This window comes from Bufo gargarizans, chromosome 8 (assembly GCF_014858855.1).
Source record: "Bufo gargarizans isolate SCDJY-AF-19 chromosome 8, ASM1485885v1, whole genome shotgun sequence".
Classification (NCBI taxonomy): domain Eukaryota; kingdom Metazoa; phylum Chordata; class Amphibia; order Anura; family Bufonidae; genus Bufo; species Bufo gargarizans.
Window position 1 is genome coordinate 40,023,866 of NC_058087.1, and position 18,806 is coordinate 40,042,671.

Sequence of the window (18,806 nt, forward strand, 5' to 3'; positions counted from 1 at the left end):
AACTCGAAAAATTAGAATATCGTGCAAAAGTCCATTTATTTCAGTATTGCAACTTAAAAGGAATTGCATTAAACGATGACTCCCAGCATGCACACTTGCTTGTTTGTTCTCAGAACATTCATAGAAGAGACTGGAGCGTGCTGGGAGTTGTAGTTTCACAACAGCTGGAGTGCCGTAGACTGCGGTCATCAGTATCTGAGCGTAGGGGTCCCACACCCAGCATCCCCACTGTAGCAGCCTTTTCCTAGGCCGTCGTCATGTTCATCTGACACATGGCCTATTTGCAGCTCCGTCCCATTTAAGTGAATAGGCCCGGGCTGCAGTACCAAGCACAGCCACTAAGCAATGTACGGCGCTGTGAGGAGGCTGCTACACTCACCGGAGAGCCACAACAGCTGATCGGCAGGAGTGCCGGGTGCCAAACCCCCACCGATCAGATATTGTCGACCTGTCCTGAGGATAGGCCATTAATATCAAACTCCCTAAAAACTCCTTTCACATTTTCCAGGACGGAACATGTTACAAATCGCAACAAAAAGGATTTAAAGATCGTTTAATTTTTGTTTAATGGACTCAATTAATTAGGGATTTTTTTTTTAGATAAAGGATTAGGTTTTCCTTCGGATGTGTTGAAATATTTAAGTACTGAAATATGTTCCCCGTCTTATGATTTAATCACAGCCCTGTGCTCTTCCACTTTATGGCTTTCTGCAGCAGTTTCTAGAAAGTACGGCTGGAGAAATGTTAGTCTTGGGAGCAGATCTGCATGTTTATTTCTTGGCAGACAGCGCAGGAACGCTCCTGGTGCTCGGTGGTACTTTCACTGATTCTTCTAGGGTTTTCTGCGATCGGATTAAATGTATACAAGGCGCTGCTTTCAGAGTGAACCCCACTTCTAGACACTCGTCCAGGTCACCCTCAACGATATTGTACATCACTTCTCTAGCAGTCAAGGGGCATCGGGTTCCTAGAGAAGTGGTAACTTGGCCGATTTGCAATTTAAGGTGCCGAGTTCTTGTGCATCATGTGTCTCAGGAGACGATGCTGTGACCATCTGGTGCTTCGGTCAGTGAGATTGGGGGATGTTTTAATTGGCAGGCAACAAATACCTTTGCATGGCACCTCCTAACAGGAGATGGGACACCAGTCAGCAGGTGCAACAGCAGCCACTAAAGATAGCGGGCTTGTCACACAACAAACATCGCCTATCCACCACATTTCCAGCTGCTGGTACCCCCTGCCGATTGCTAGAGTGGGGGTGTGGAGGCATTTTAACGGTGGTCTTGTGTGTCCCCTGCAGCTCCATTCAGTGTCTATGGGACTAACAAAGATAGCAAAGTCAGTCCCATAGACACTGAATGGAGCAGCAGAGGGGGCATGGGTGACCACTGCTCCATTCAAATGCCTCACAACTGGCTTCTCGGGAACCCTGTTCTAATGATTGTGGGGGTCTCAGCTGTCAGACACCCAGCAACATTACATTTATCACCTATTCTGCGGGATAACCCCTTTAATGGCCATACCATAGGACTCCATTCACCCAACAGGGCAGAAGAGTGCCCTTTCAGCCCCCATCATGTCCATGTGCGTCAAAGTGCTTTTTTGTCCACTGTATAGGAAAACCTAGTCTGCTTAACTTTCCTATAAAGATTGACAAAGTATAAAAACGTATACTGTACAGTACGTGATGTTTTACAATGGGAGCCTAGGGGTGATGTATGGCACTGTGTGCCCTACTTGTGTCAGTATTTAGGTGCCCACTGGTCGGGTAGTTCCATAAATATTGTAGGGAAAACAACCGCACTCCATAATAGCAATCAAATGAAGTGTTCTTCACTAGGGATGAGTGAACCTGAACTTTACAAAGTCCTGCATAACGGAAACTAGACTGATCCGCTATGCTTGGCCATAGACTTCTATTATGATGGATCAAAACAGAATGCCTCTTAAAGGCTTCCATTTTGAATTCCATTAGGATGGAATCCATAACGGATTTCCTACACCACCCGAACCTGTAAAGTTCGGGTTCGCGCATCCCCATTCTTCACTTATTCCAGCAGCAGATCGTAAGAAATAAGTCACACCTACGTTTCTGGCCAACGTTTCTGTCTTAAAACATTGGGAAAAACGTGTTTCCAAACTACTTGACCCACATACCGTATCTAAGGCTTCAGACAAGAGCGTGACCAAGATCCAGAAGGGACCAAAACTGTGGCCAAAGATTTGTGTAAATGATTTTTTATGATATTTTGCAGGAATAGGTGAATAAAAGAGAGCCTCCTCTGATCACTAGTAGAATGCCGGGGTACTCATCGGAAAGCATACGTTGGGAAATACGATAGAATTTATTTTCATTTATTTGGTGGTGGCGCTGCATATAGATTGTGGTGGAAGTGATGGGATAACAGTTATTCAAAGAGAACATCATTTAGGGGACATGTACCTGTACTTGTACCAACCTTTTTGGTGGGTCATGAACCCTCAGTCTACCTTCGCACAGCTGTATCCGTTCTGCGGTCCACAAACCAAAATGCGGACACCGGCCATGTGCATCCCGCACTTTTGCAGGCCCCATCGTCAAAATGCGTATTCTAGTCCGCAGACAAGAGTAGGACATGTTCTAATATTCTGTTGTCCTCATTTTTTGCGGCCCCATATAAATTAAATGGCCCTTGTGCGATCAGACTCGGACCAAAAATACGGTCTTATGAATGAGGCCGTACGGATAGAGTCGGATCTGTCAGGGTTACGTTGTTTTTGACAACAACAATAGGGCTGAATGTTATTTTCCACTGTGCACCCTTTTGCCAGGTCCCAGTATAGTGTCAGTATTGTATAATATAGTATAGGTTCAGTATTGGTTCTAAAATGACTAAATGATTTTTTTTTGCCCTTTTTGTTTTACAGTTTAAAGGCTTTGATCCGAATCATCTTTGTGTTGCAACTTTGTTGTTTGAAGGTGATCGTGAGAAAGTCCTGCAACACGAGAAACAAGTGTATGACATAGCTGCAAAGTTTGGGTGGGTATCCGCAGATTTTTTTTTTTATTATTATATATTATACCTATAATATTTTGAGTGACCTCTTTTTTATTTTTGTAGTAGTGGGGACTGCTTCGCCTTGTTAATGCTTCCTGTAAGGCCTCATGCACACGACCGTTTTTTTTCACGGTCCGCAAAAACGGGGTCCGTGGGTCCGTGATCCGTGACCGTTTTTTCGTCCGTGGGTCTTCCTTGATTTTTGGAGGATCCACGGACATGAAAAAAAACGTCGTTTTGGTGTCCGCCTGGCTGTGCGGAGCCAAACGGATCCGTCCTGAATTTCAATGCAAGTCAATGGGGACGGATCCGTTTGATGTTGACACAATATGGTGCCATTTCAAACGGATCCGTCCCCATTGACTTTCAATGTAAAGTCTGGAGTTCTTTTATACCATCGGATTAGAGTTTTCTCCAATCCGATGGTATATTTTAACTTGAAGCGTCCCCATCACCATGGGAACGCCTCTATGTTAGAATATACTGTCGGATATGAGCTACTTCGTGAACCTCAGATCCGACAGTATATTCTAACACAGAGGCGTTCCCATGGTGATGGGGACGCTTCAGGTTAGAATACACTACAAACTTTGTACAAGACTGCCCCCTGCTGCCTGGCAGCACCCGATCTCTTACTGGGGGATATGATAGCACAATTAACCCCTTTAGGTGCGGCATATTCCCCTGTAAGAGATCAGGGCTGCCAGGCAGCAGGGGGCAGCCCCCCCCCTCCCCAGTTTGAATATCGTTGGTGGCACAGTGTGCCAACCACCATCGGCCCCCCCTCCCTCCCTCTATTGTATTAAATCGTTGGTGGCACAGTGTGCCAACCACCATCGCCCCCCTCCCTCCCTCTATTGTATTAAATCGTTGGTGGCACAGTGTGCCAACCACCATCGCCCCCCCCCCTCCCTCTATAGCAGTAACATTGGTGGCAGTGCGCGGTCTCAACAGTAGAAGATTCATACTTTACCTGCTTGCTGCTGCGATGTCTGTGTCCGGCCGGGAGCTCCTCCTACTGGTAAGTGAAAGGTCTGTGCGGTGCATTGCTAAAGAACTGTCACTTACCAGTAGGAGGAGCTCCCGGCCGGACACAGACATCGCAGCAGCAAGCAGGTAAGTATGAATCTTCTACTGTTGAGACCGCACACTGCCACCAATGTTACTGCTATAGAGGGGGGAGGGGGGGGGCGATGGTGGTTGGCACACTGTGCCACCAACGATTTAATACAATAGAGGGAGGGAGGGGTACCGATGGTGGTTGGCACACTGTGCCACCAACGATATTCAAACTGGGGAGGGGGGGTGGTCTGCCCCCTGCTGCCTGGCAGCCCTGATCTCTTACAGGGGAATATGATAGTACAATTAACCCCTTTAGGTGCCTGAAGGGGTTAATTGTGCTATCATATCCCCCTGTAAGAGATCGGGTGCTGCCAGGCAGCAGGGGGCAGTCTTGTACAAAGTTTGCAGTGTATTCTAACTAGAAGCGTCCCCATCACCATGGGAACGCTTCTGTGTTAGAATATACTGTCGGAAATGAGTTTTCACGAAGTGAAAACTTAGATCAGAAAAAGCTTTTATGCAGACGGATCTTCGGATCCGTCTGTATGAAAGCAACCTACGGCCACGGATCACGGACACGGATGCCAATCTTGTGTGCATCCGTGTTCTTTCACGGACCCATTGACTTGAATGGGTCCGTGAACCGTTGTCCGTCAAAAAAATAGGACAGGTCATATTTTTTTGACGGACAGGATACACGGATCACGGCCTCGGCTGCAAAACGGTGCATTTTCCGATTTTTCCACGGACCCATTGAAAGTCAATGGGTCCGCGAAAAAAAACTGAAAACGGCACAACGGCCACGGATGCACACAACGGTCGTGTGCATGAGGCCTAAACCTGTGCCGTCACCGTCCTATTTGTCAAGTTTTTTGTGAGGTTGCCTGGGATTTTAGTATTGATGGCATATACTTCAGATAGCGCTGCTGCCCTATGTTGTTTACAGTGCGCCGTATACTCCATATACCGTAGCCACTGTGCTCGGTATTACAGCATAGGCCCCTTTAAGTGAATAGGACTACACTGTAGTACCCACACAGCTGCTACTATATATACTGTGTGCTTTTTTTGTGGAGCACTGTAAATGCTGAAGAAGCTGCATTTCTCGCATGAAGCACTGTGGCCTCTTCAAGCAGCTGATCGGCGGGGGCGCCGAGAGTTGGACCCCCAACGATCTAATATGGAGATGAGCGAGTCACTGCTACAGTTTTGGGTCTGCACAGTCAGCATCTGTGCTGCTTTGGTAGGAGCACCAGAGCCACTGTGCATGCGTCTCTACTCAGAGCAGCTTTGCAGGCTTGGCAGGGCCAGGCGACATGTCCGGTCCTGTCAATTAAAGGGGTTGTGTCCCTTCAGCAAATAGCACTCGTTATGTAGACAAAGTTAATACAAGCCACTTACTAATGTATTGTGATTATCCATATATCTTCTTTTGCTGGCTGGATTCATTTTTCCATTACATTATATAATTCTCGTTTTCCATGGTTGTGACCGCCCTGCGTGCTTGCGCGCTTCCGGGTTTTTGCTCCTCCGCATCACGTGGTCACATTTGACCAAGGCATCTGAAGGGTCAAAAGTCCATAATCAGCATTTCAAACAGCAGGCACCCGGCGGCTATGGCGACATACTTAAAGTTGTGACTGCCGATGATGTATATATGCGTAAGGCGGTCAGGAAGGGGTTAAAGGGATCTGTAATGGACCACTTTTGCAGGAAGTTATGTCTCTTTTGCCCCATCCATCTCTATATAGTCATTAAAATATGTTATTTATACAAATATGAATTATACTATACTAGGGTGTCCGTACACTGTCTGGACTGGCCATGGGATCCTCATGCAGATTTCTGGTATTTGCCAGGCTACAAGTACAGTTGTGGCCTAGTAATTAGTCGTATGCGGCATGAGCATGCGGATCCCGTAGCTAGACCGCACCGTGTACCGGCACTCATATATACATATAAAGATCAGGTTTAGCTTTATGTTGTGCTTTGTTTTATTTGATGTTGTGAGTTATTAGACTGTCTTTACATCACCTGACAGCTATTCATATCCTTAAAGGGGTCATCCCATGATTATTGTAAAAAATGAAAATCGGACATCATATAGTACTTGCCAATCTTTCTAACAAAACCAGAACCCGCCCCGTACCTCACATGGATCCACAGATCTCCCCGCTCTGCTAGATTTATATCAAGATGACAGCTCAAGGGGAGTGTCTTTTCTGATGCAGCTCAGGGGGCGTGTCAATTCTCTCCCTATCACAGCTCAGGGGGCGTGTCCATGCTCTCCCTATCACAGCTCAGGGGGCGTGTCCATGCTCTCCCTATCACAGCTCTGGAGGCAGTTGAAGGATGAAACTGAGCATGTGTGACCGTCTCGGTGAGCCGGACAAAGAAATAAGAAAAAGAACAAACGGCATGTGGCGCCCATACATTTTATTGAATAACTCAGTGGCTATTTTTCTGGTTTGATAACTTTAGAATATTTTTGGTCAGAGAATCCCTTTAAAATGTTCCATGAGCAGAATGCAGGGACTAGGTGTACAGCAGGTACGTATGATGAGCACCGCTAATAATATAAGACGTTCCCTACCAAGCTTATAGTTACACATGAAAAGATTTATGTCCAATAGAATCAGCATTAATCACCCCATGGTATTTCTCGCACGCAGTGCATTACCCAACTGAACTCCTGTAGCAAAGGAGAATGTGCCTTCAATAATGTATGTGGAGCTCCTATTGAGCATTGTAATGACCTCCGTGTCGGAAGCAGCAGTACAGTTTGTATTAAGTGCTTTAAATCTGAGAATATGCATAGTGTGTGCTATTAAGCATTTTTGACGCTCAGGGCATGATTTCTAGCCCATGCTTTGCAAATGTATTAAACGCACATTCATTTGTCCTGTGTGGCATCCAGCGTTACAAGGGTGAGCGCTCTCACTCTCTTGTCGCTCTGGTGTATCGGTCTTGTGACACCATTGCTTCATTAATCAACACCATGAGATCAGAGGTAAAAGCGTTCAAGAGAGACATTGCTGTGGGGCAAATAATTTCATTGGTCTGCTGTGACCTCCTGGTCTCTTCTGCCTATGGAAGGGATCGCCCCCAATATCATAAATATAGCTCCCCTTCCCCGTGGAGAGTACAGCTGAGGCTGGCAATGAGCACTCCGTGCAATGCCTAATGAATATTAATTGTCACTAGCTAAGCGTGCTCACGTAGTATACTCCCCAATCAACAGGGTTACTGGGATTACGGATAGGGAGGGAATATTTTTTGCTGACATTTCCACTTGTATTACACTTTCTTTTTTTTTTCCCCTCAATTTTTTGTTATATTTTCCTAGTGTGATATTTATTACACTGTATTTTTGTAGTATTTTTATTTTCTGCATAAAATGGAGATTGTTTGTATGTGTATGTATAATATTTTTATATATATATATATATATATATATATATATATATATATATACACAGACACTCAGACACACACACACACACACCTACCTACACCTGTGTACCTGTGTGTAGCTCCGGTGGATCAGTGGAGCATGTACGTTGCATGAGTGTCCAAAAACATGCTCGCAGGTAAAATGGCTTCCTATGGAGATGGCCTTAGCGTGTGCGCACGATAAAAAAATTAGATTGCAAACGCCTCCCAGAGGGCAGGGACAGGATCTGTCACAGTGAAGGAAAGTTAAGATTGCGTTGGCGCTACTTAATACTATGTATAAAATAACTAATCCATATGAACACAGCCTGTGTCGGCCCTGTCTCCTCCGGCCCAAACTCACTGCATTTTACTGATTTATGGTGCAGTGAGTTCCTACCTGTCCGTGGGTCTGTTGTACTGTACTCACGTGATGATGTTGATACAGTACAACAGACCTACGGACAGACAGGAGGAACTCGTTGCTACATCCTAAATCGGTATCATGCCGTCAGTTTGGGTCAGAGCAGCCGCCGTCAGTCCGGAAGATGTGGACAGCACAGGGACCGCGTTTACCGAACACGCCAGCGTGTGCATGAACCCTTACTTAAGTTTCTGAAAATTTAAGCCAGCTCCTTTAATATAGTGGAAATTTCATTTATTTTCTTTTCAATTATGCCAAAAAATAAATAATTCCAATCACCAGTTGGAACAGCCCCGCCGTCTTGTGTACGCAGCCCTACTGTAAGGCAGGGAGCTTTCCAGTAACTAAATGTGTCTTCAGTATGTTTTATATATCTAAGTGTCTAGGTGTCTTGTAAGTGTCCTCCTTGTAGCTATTTGTCAACTTTCTGAATGCAGTGTGTATCGGTTTAGTGGACAGTCTTGTCTATTGATTGATATTTATTTTTTTCTTTTTCCTTGTGGATAACGACGGAGGAAAGTTAATATTTAATTTTTTTTTTGTCCACTACAGCTTAGACTCCTATGTTTTAAAAAGGAAACGGCGTAATCAAGAAGATTTGATAAATAGTCACTTGCCCACCCCCTGTCACTAATTGTTTTGTGCTGCTACAAAGGGACAGAAAACATTTCACTCTGGTAACAGGCTGAGTAATGACGGGGAGTTTTCTGTCCGTCTTCCTTGATGGATTGCATGGCTGATCGATGGAAAGCACAGCAAATAAAATGGCATTTGCTCAGCCTGTTTTTTTCTTAAACCCCCCCTCCCCTCCCCAATTTCCCATTGAGTATCCGAATTTGACTCTCCATTCAGGCCCTGGTGGTGTTTCGGCCCGAGCCCATGTTTAATTTTACTTTCCTACATTGGCCCATCATTAGGGGACGAGGAAGAAGAAAGTTGATGGATCTGTGCTCACTGACACCGATCCATGGTTCTTCCCATCCTTCATGTGTAGCCACTTGTACATCATGAAATCATTTTGTGTCACGAAGGGTGAAAGTCTGCACGGCGGGAAGGCAATTATACATGAGATCAATCACGGAGAGGCCGCACTCATTTCCAAAGTAATTAGGATAATTATCTTTTATTTTATTTTTTTATACATATATATTTCTTTCACATGATCGCGCCGCATTCTAGGTCAGCCATGTACCAGCTTATTTCAATTACATTTGACATATTCTGGACTCCTGAAATAACAAAATAAAAAAAGTAGGGTTTATGATGTGTTTTTTGGTGCTTCTGAATATTCCTTTACAAAAGTTTGGATACAGACATTCATTTTCTATTTCGTGGGGCTCGCCATGCCATTTTACGTATATGTGGTCATGAGGTGAGCTTGAAATGTATCAGATATTGGGGCCTCTTTATGAAAAGTGTCTAAAAAATAAAATAAAAAATGGTTGCCCACCGCAACCAATCACAGCACAGCTTTAATTTTTGGAGAGCACTGTAAGAAAAGAAAGCTGCACTGTGATTGGTTTTAAAGGGGTCTGAGGCATCGATGGCCTATCCCTAGCATATGCTGGTCCCACCTCTGTTACCTGCTCCTCACCTGCATAACGGAAACGGGACGGATCCGTTTTGCAGCCCATAGACTTCTAGTATGACAGAATGAATAACATAATGCCTTTAAAGGAATTCCGTTATGCATTCCATCATAGAATTACGTTATGGTCCGTGGTAACGGAATCCATAACGCAGTTCTGCTTTTACCAGTAAACGAATCGCAAACAAATTTCATAAGCGGAAATTCGCTCATCTCTAGCTACCAGCTATGTACCATATCCACAGTGGAAAGCAAGCCACCTGGTACTGAAACGGAGTACAGGCGAGTAGGGTGAAGTGGCTTATAGGACCTGCAGCTGTATTTTGCACGGTTAGAGCAGCAATGGCCGTTTTCAGTGGTATGATCTGCTCACGATGGCACCAAGACTTTAATTTCTAATGGTTCTGCTTGTAACAAATAAGACCAAGTGATTCAGAAAAATCGTTTTGGAATTAACAGAAACCTTTCTCCTAAAAGATTCTCTTGTATTAATTTTTTTAAATTAAATAAAATGATTAGAAGCGTTAGATTATATTAAAGTGCTTTCCCCATGAAGATGTATTTCCTATCCCAAAGGATAGGTGATAAAGGCGTGGTCACTGGGGGTCTGATAACTGGGACCCATTTCTGATCAACACTCTATTTACTTCTATGGGACTGCGCCCCCCCCCTCCCTTAACACAGGGGGGACTCGGGGACCCTCTTTCTCGTGGTCAGTTGGTATCTTAGGCTACTTTCACACTGGTATTTTGAATTCCAATTGTGAGATCCGTTTGAGGGATCTCACAAACGGTTCAAAACGGATCAGTTCAGCCCGAATGCATTCTGAATGGATAAGGATTCGTTCAGAATGCATCAGTTTGGCTGCGTTCCCCCTCCATTCTGCTCTGGATGCGGACACCAAAACGCTGCCTGCAGTGTTTCGGTGTCCGCCTGGCGATGCGGAGCCAAACGGATCTGTCCTGACTTACAATGTAAGTCAATGGGGACGGAAAAATATGGTGCAATTGAAAACGGATCCGTCCCCCATTGACTTTCAATGTACGTCAGAACCGGATCCGTTTTGACTTGGACTTTTTTTTACAGAGTAATGCAGACGGATCCGTTCTGAACGGACACAAGCGTTTGCATTATAGGTGCGGATCCGTCTGTGCAGATACAAGACGGATCCGCACCTAACGCAGGTGTGAAAGTAGCCTTATGATGCATTTATCACATGTTGTGTATAGAGGATTAACTATTGCTTATTGGAAAACCTCTTTAAAGGCATTTGCCGTTCTGTGGTAGCGGCAACCTGCGAGCCGTGCTGCAATCCTGTTCAGTTCAATTATGTGTAGAGACTGGGGGGAGATTTATCAAACTGGTGTAAAGTAGAACTGGCTTAGTTGCCCATAGCAACCAATCAGATTCCGCCTTTCATATTCCAAAGGAGCTGTGAAAAATGAAAGGTGGAATCTGATTGGTTGCAATGGGCTTCTAAGCCAGTTCTACTTTACACCATTTTGATAAATTTCCCCCTGTATTCCTACACAGCAATCTTTGTGCTGAAACCAAAGTCGCTGTTAGCCCCAGCCTAATATTTATGTGCAACTTTCACTATTTTATCCTATGTGCATGAAAATGAGTAGCGTCCCAGTTTTAGGGGGAAAATGTGTGATATATATATATATATATATTATAATCTCATAAAATTGAGTAGACCCCTAACATTTTTGTAAATATTTATTATATCTTTTCCTGGGACAGCACTGACGATCTGACACGTTGATACAATGTACAGTAGTCAGTGTACGGCTTGTATAACAGGGTAACTTTGCTGTGCCCTCAAAACAACTCAACGCAGCCATGAATGTCTAAACCTCTGGCAACAAAAGTGAGTACACCCCTAAGTGAAAATGGCCAAACTGTGCCCAATTAGCCATTTTCCCTCCCCGGTGTCATGTGACTCGTTAGTGTTACAAGGTCTCAGGTATGAATGGGGAACAGGTGTTTTAAATTTGGTGTTATCGCTCTCACACTCTCTCATATTGGTCACTGGAAGGTCAACATGGCAAAGAACTCTCTGAGGATCTGAAAAAAATAATTGTTGCTCTCTCATAAAGATGGTCTAGACCAGGGGTACTCAAGAACTTTTTGTAAAGGTCCACATACCTGAGTCTCCTGTAGGATGAAGGTCCTAGAAAATATATAAGGAGGGACAACACCATTGGCGTGTAGAGCTACCTTATTATTTATTTTTTACAATAATCCACACCTCCAAGCCCACATAAAGTTTTTCTGCAGACCAAACAGTAAGAATGTCCTTTCAGTGCCCCCTAAAAATAATGATGCCCCTTAGACAGAATGATATCCCTTTAGTGCTCCACAGAGTATGATACCCCTAAGTGCACCCTCACAACAGGGTGATCCCTTGGTGCCCCCACACATTATGATGCTCCTTAGTGCCCCTGACACATTGTGATGCCTCCTTAGTTCCTCCCGACAGAGTATGAATACCCCAAGTGCCTCCTCACAGTAGTAATGCCCTCTCTGTGCCCCTTTAGCCGTAGTAATGCCCTATCTGTGCCCCTTCACAGCTGTAATGCCGTCTTTGTGCCCCCTTCACAGTAATAATCCCCATTGTGCCCCTTCACGGTAATAATCCCCATTGTGCCCCCTTCATGGTAATAATCCCCATTGTGCCCCCTTCATGGTAATAATCCCCATTGTGCCCCCTTCGTGGTAATAATCCCCATTGTGCCCCCTTCGTGGTAATAATCCCCATTGTGCCCCCTTCGTGGTAATAATCCCCATTGTGCCCCCTTTGTGGTAATAATCCCCATTGTGCCCCCTTTGTGGTAATAATCCCCATTGTGCCCCCTTTGTGGTAATAATCCCCATTGTGCCCCCTTCGTGGTAATAATCCCCATTGTGCCCCCTTCGTGGTAATAATCCCCATTGTGCCCCCTTCGTGGTAATAATCCCCATTGTGCCCCCTTCGTGGTAATAATCCCCATTGTGCCCCCTTCGTGGTAATAATCCCCATTGTGCCCCCTTCGTGGTAATAATCCCCATTGTGCCCCCTTCACGGTAATAATCCCCATTGTGCCCCCTTCACGGTAATAATCCCCATTGTGCCCCCTTCACGGTAATAATCCCCATTGTGCCCCCTTCACGGTAATAATCCCCATTGTGCCCCCTTCACGGTAATAATCCCCATTGTGCCCCCTTCACGGTAATAATCCCCATTGTGCCCCCTTCACGGTAATAATCCCCATTGTGCCCCCTTCACGGTACTAATCCCCATTGTGCCCCCTTCACGGTAATAATCCCCATTGTGCCCCCTTCACGGTAATAATCCCCATTGTGCCCCCTTCACGGTAATAATCCCCATTGTGCCCCCTTCACGGTAATAATCCCCATTGTGCCCCCTTCACGGTAATAATCCCCATTGTGCCCCCTTCACGGTAATAATCCCCATTGTGCCCCCTTCACGGTAATAATCCCCATTGTGCCCCCTTCACGGTAATAATCCCCATTGTGCCCCCTTTGTGGTAATAATCCCCATTGTGCCCCCTTTGTGGTAATAATCCCCATTGTGCCCCCTTTGTGGTAATAATCCCCATTGTGCCCCCTTTGTGGTAATAATCCCCATTGTGCCCCCTTTGTGGTAATAATCCCCATTGTGCCCCCTTTGTGGTAATAATCCCCATTGTGCCCCCTTTGTGGTAATAATCCCCATTGTGCCCCCTTTGTGGTAATAATCCCCATTGTGCCCCCTTTGTGGTAATAATCCCCATTGTGCCCCCTTTGTGGTAATAATCCCCATTGTGCCCCCTTTGTGGTAATAATCCCCATTGTGTACCCCCTTTGTGGTAATAATCCCCATTGTGCCCCCTTTGTGGTAATAATCCCCATTGTGCCCCCTTTGTGGTAATAATCCCCATTGTGCCCCCTTTGTGGTAATAATCCCCATTGTGCCCCCTTTGTGGTAATAATCCCCATTGTGCCCCCTTTGTGGTAATAATCCCCATTGTGCCCCCTTTGTGGTAATAATCCCCATTGTGCCCCCTTTGTGGTAATAATCCCCATTGTGCCCCCTTTGTGGTAATAATCCCCATTGTGCCCCCTTTGTGGTAATAATCCCCATTGTGCCCCCTTTGTGGTAATAATCCCCATTGTGCCCCCTTTGTGGTAATAATCCCCATTGTGCCCCCTTTGTGGTAATAATCCCCATTGTGCCCCTTTGTGGTAATAATCCCCATTGTGCCCCCTTTGTGGTAATAATCCCCATTGTGCCCCCTTTGTGGTAATAATCCCCATTGTGCCCCCTTTGTGGTAATAATCCCCATTGTGCCCCCTTTGTGGTAATAATCCCCATTGTGCCCCCTTTGTGGTAATAATCCCCATTGTGCCCCCTTTGTGGTAATAATCCCCATTGTGCCCCCTTTGTGGTAATAATCCCCATTGTGCCCCCTTTGTGGTAATAATCCCCATTGTGCCCCCTTTGTGGTAATAATCCCCATTGTGCCCCCTTTGTGGTAATAATCCCCATTGTGCCCCCTTTGTGGTAATAATCCCCATTGTGCCCCCTTTGTGGTAATAATCCCCATTGTGCCCCCTTTGTGGTAATAATCCCCATTGTGCCCCCTTTGTGGTAATAATCCCCATTGTGCCCCCTTTGTGGTAATAATCCCCATTGTGCCCCCTTTGTGGTAATAATCCCCATTGTGCCCCCTTCGTGGTAATAATCCCCAGTAATAATGTCTCTTAATGGTAGTAATGCCCATTGTGCCCCCTTGATAGAAATAATGCCCATTGTGGTGCCCCTTGATAGAAATAATGCCCATTGTGGTGCTCCTTGATAGAAATAATGCCCATTGTGCCCTATTCACAGTAATGCCCTCTGTGCCCCCTTCACATTTGCAATGCTCAGTGTCCCCTCCAAAGTAGAAATGTCCATTGGGCCCCCTCTGTGTTAAAAAAAAAACAAAAAAAAACAACAACACAGTAACTACTCACCTTGTCCCGTTCCTGAAGCTCACAGTCCTCTCTTTCCTGCAGGCACAGATCGCTCTGCAGCACTGTGTAGAAGGACTTATGCAGATTCCTGAACGGCAGGCTTCGCCCACTCGGACCTGCAGCGTGATCTGTGCCTGCAGGCTGAATAGTGGAGCGAGGAGAAGTCTCCCTGCTTCACCATTCTGTGCGCCGCCGGCCTCAGAGAGGGGAGGAGCGCGGGGAGCTGAGTGGTGAGTGACAGGACCGCAGCTCCCTGCGCTCCAGCATCTGTATTGATGGAAGCACTCATTGCTTCTAGACTACGGCACCCAGGGCGAACCACTCCCCGCTTAGCAGGGGTCTGGAAGCTGGTAACCGCGGTACGGATTCGGGCCGCGGTCTGCCAGTTGAGTACCCTGGTCTAGGCTATAAGAGAAGATTGCCAACACCCTGAAACTGAGCTGCAGCACGGTGGCCAAGACCATACAGAGGTTTAACATGGCAGGTTCCACTCAGAACAGGCCTCGCCATGGTCGACCAAAGAAGTTGAGTGCACGTGCTCAGCGTCATATCCAGAGGTTGTGTGAGTGCTGCCAGCATTGCTGCAGAGGTTACAGGGGTGGGGGGTCAGCCTGTCAGTGCTTAGACCATACGCCGTACACTGCATGGCTGTCACCCCAGAATGAAGCCTCCTCTAAAGATGAAAGCTCACAAATGGTTTGCTAAGACAAGCAGACTAAGGACATGGATTACTGGAACCATGTCTGTGGTCTGATGAGACCAAGATGGTGTCAAGCGTGTGTGGTGGCATCCAGGTGAGGAGTACAAAGACAAGTGTGTCCTGCCTACAGTCAAGCATGGTGGGGGGAGTGTCATGGTTTGGGGCTGCATGAGTGCTGCCGGCTGTGGGGAGCTACAGTTCTTTGAGGGAATCATGAATGCCAACATGTACTGTGACATACTGAAGCAGCGCATGATCCCCTCCCTTCGGAAACTGGGCAGCAGGGCAGTATTCTAACATAACGACCCCAAACACACCTCCAAGATGAACGCTGCCTTGCTAAAGAAACTGAGGATAAAGGTGCTGGACTGGCCAAGCATGTCTCCAGACCTAAACCCTATTGAGCATCTGTGGGGCATCCTCAAATGGAAGGTGGAGGAGCGCAAGGTCTCTAACATCCACCAGCTTCGTGATGTCGTCATGGAGGAGTGGAAGATGATTTCAGTGGCAACCTGTGAAGCTCTAGTGAACTCCATGCCCAAGACAGTTAAGGGCTCTTTCACACCTGCGTTATGGTCTTCCGGCATAGAGTTCCGTCGTCGGGGCTCTATGCCGGAAGAATCCTGATCAGGATTATCCTAATGCATTCTGAATTAAGTGAAATCCGTTCAGGATGCATCAGGATGTCTTCAGTTCCGGAACGGAACGTTTTTTGCCCGGAGAAAATACCGCAGCATGCTCCGGCCAAAAAAACTGAAGACTTGCCACAAGGCCGGATCCGGAATGAATGCCCATTGAAAGGCAATGATCCGGATCCGGCTAAACGTCGTTTCGGCGAATTGCCGGATACGACGTTTAGCTTTTTTAGAGTGGTTACCATGGCTGCCGGGACGCTAAAGTCCTGGCAGCCATGGTAAAGTGTAGCGGGGAGCAGCATACTTACCATCCGTGCGGTTCCCGGGGCTCTCCAGAGTGACGTCAGGGCGCCCCAGGCGCATGGATGACGTGATCGCATGGCACGTCATCCATGCGCATGGGGCGCTCTGACGTCACTCTGGAGCGCCCCGGGAGCCGCAGGATGGTAAGTATACCGCTCCCCGCTCCTACTATGGCAACCAGGACTTTAATAGCGTCCTGGGTGCCATAGTAACACTGAAAGCATTTTGAAGACGGATCCGTCTTCAAATGCTTTCAGTTCACTTGCGTTTTTCCGGATCCGGCGTGTAATTCCGGCAAGTGGAGTACACCCGGATCCGGACAACGCAAGTGTGAAAGAGGCCTAAGGCAATGCTTGAAAATAATAGTGGCGCACAAAATAGTCACATTTGGGCACAAATTGGCCATTTTCACTTAGGGGTGTACTCACTTTTGTTGCCAGAGGTTTAGACATTCATGGCTGCGTTGAGTTATTTTGAGGGCACAGAAAAGTTACCCTGTTATAAAAGCCGTACACTGACTACTGTACATTGTATCAACGTGTCAGATCTTCAGAGTTGTCCCAGGAAAATATATAATAAATATTTTTCATAAATGTGAGGGATGTACTCACTTGTGAGATACTGTGTGTGTGTATATGTATGTGTGTGTGTGTGTGTATATGTATGTGTGTGTGTATGTATGTATGTATATATATATATATATATATCTCTTTTGATGGACATTGTATTGCCATTTTGTAACGTTCCAGAAATTTGTACTGTAGTATGTAATATGCATGTGTTACAAAATACTGACTTATGGCCAAAGAAAACATCTATCCCAAAAAGTTTTTTTAAAAAGTGGTTATCCCGGATAAAACGGACCTCTTCCTGGCCATGGAGGTTCAAAACATTCATTTACGGCAGAAGCATGATAAATTATCTGGGGTTGTGATCAAAAGGAAAGTCTTTCGAATTCCACCGAAATATATTGTTACATTGTCTTAATGGCCCGGAGTGCCTTAAGTCGGACGTCATTGTTTCCAGCTTTGTAAATGTGTTTGTGTATTTTTTTTTTTCTCCCCCCATTGAAATAGTTTGACTGCAACGTGTAACGATTGTGCATAAATACCCAGTTAATCATTGACCATCTTTACAATTGCAGAGGTCTGGCAGCAGGCGAAGATAATGGGCAGAGAGGTTACATGCTGACATTCGTCATTGCTTACCTTCGGGTAGGTCGCATCTATTTTCCTCCCCTCTTTGTCTGATCACCAGTGTGGATATTGACATATTCTGACCCTAAGGAATATTGAGAGCTTTATAAAGGATCCCTTTAAAATTTGCTACACTGCTTTGTCTTTAGCAGATGCTGTCATTTTCTTTTCCAGCTTTCTCTCTTCCCATAGAAATTAAAGAAAGGCATATTAGTTCAGGGTGTGCAGATGTTTACGCCATTGATAGGCGAGTGTTCAATTGAGTCAGTGCATTATTTGGTACTTATCCAATGAGTAAGCCAAGAGGTTTAATGCACAATTTATTAATGTCTCCTCACCTGACTCTGTATGTGACTACAAATGGGAACACTGAACGCGCCATGATGACCTAGACAGAGGGAAGCATTGAAGTCGCTCGCAAATTGTGGTCTACTTCATGTATCTTAGGGCCTGTTCACATCACGCTGGGCGGCTCATTTATTAAGACTGGCGTATTCCATGCCGGTCTTAAGTCTGTCTGTGCTGCTGGAGGAACGCCAAAGTTATGTGGAGGTGCAGGCCTCTACATAAGTTTGGCGCTTCCTCCAGCACGCCATGCAACAGACTTACAGTACAGACCAAAAGTTTGGACACACCTTCTCATTCAAAGAGTTTTCTTTATTTTCATGACTATGAAAATTGTAGATTCACACTGAAGGCATCAAAACTATGAATTAACACATGTGGAATTATATACATAACAAAAAAGTGTGAAACAACTGAAAATATGTCATATTCTAGGTTCTTCAAAGTAGCCACCTTTTGCTTTGATTACTGCTTTGCACACTCTTGGCATTCTCTTGATGAGCTTCAAGAGGTAGTCAGCTGAAATGGTCTTCCAACAGTCTTGAAGGAGTTCCCAGAGATGCTTAGCACTTGTTGGCCCTTTTGCCTTCACTCTGCGGTCCAGCTCACCCCAAACCATCTCGATTGGGTTCAGGTCCGGTGACTGTGGAGGCCAGGTCATCTGGCGCAGCACCCCATCACTCTCCTTCATGGTCAAATAGCCCTTACACAGCCTGGAGGTGTGTTTGGGGTCATTGTCCTGTTGAAAATGTTTGTGTGAGCGCTTCTTCTGCTTCAGAATTACCTGTGCGTTTTCTCACTTGTAGAGGTGCGTGGTGCAGTGTAATGACATTATGTCCAAGTGAATGGGATGAGCAGTTGTAATTGTACTGTGCTGCCGCTGCAAAGGAGACCGCGCACAGGTCATTTCACACGAGCGCCCCTACCCCTTCAAACAGCTGATTGGCGAGAGTCAGGCCCCCGCCGATCTGATATTGATGACCTATCCTGAGGGTAGGTCATTAATACCTTTGCACCTCACAGCCCCTTTAATATTGGGTATCTGAGCCAAAATCATAGCACACAAGCGTTTAGAACGAATA

The 18,806-nt window shown here is 45.8% G+C and overlaps 1 protein-coding gene across 1 annotated transcript in view; it reads left to right on the forward strand.

Moving 5' to 3' along the window:
* Window positions 1-18,806, forward strand: part of AGPS (alkylglycerone phosphate synthase) — a 177,821-nt gene that overhangs the window by 118,556 nt on the left and 40,459 nt on the right. The window contains exons 14-15 of the mRNA XM_044304288.1: window positions 2,908-3,020; window positions 17,328-17,397. Coding sequence (XP_044160223.1) covers window positions 2,908-3,020; window positions 17,328-17,397 — 183 coding nt within the window. The remainder of the gene's footprint in view (window positions 1-2,907; window positions 3,021-17,327; window positions 17,398-18,806) is intronic.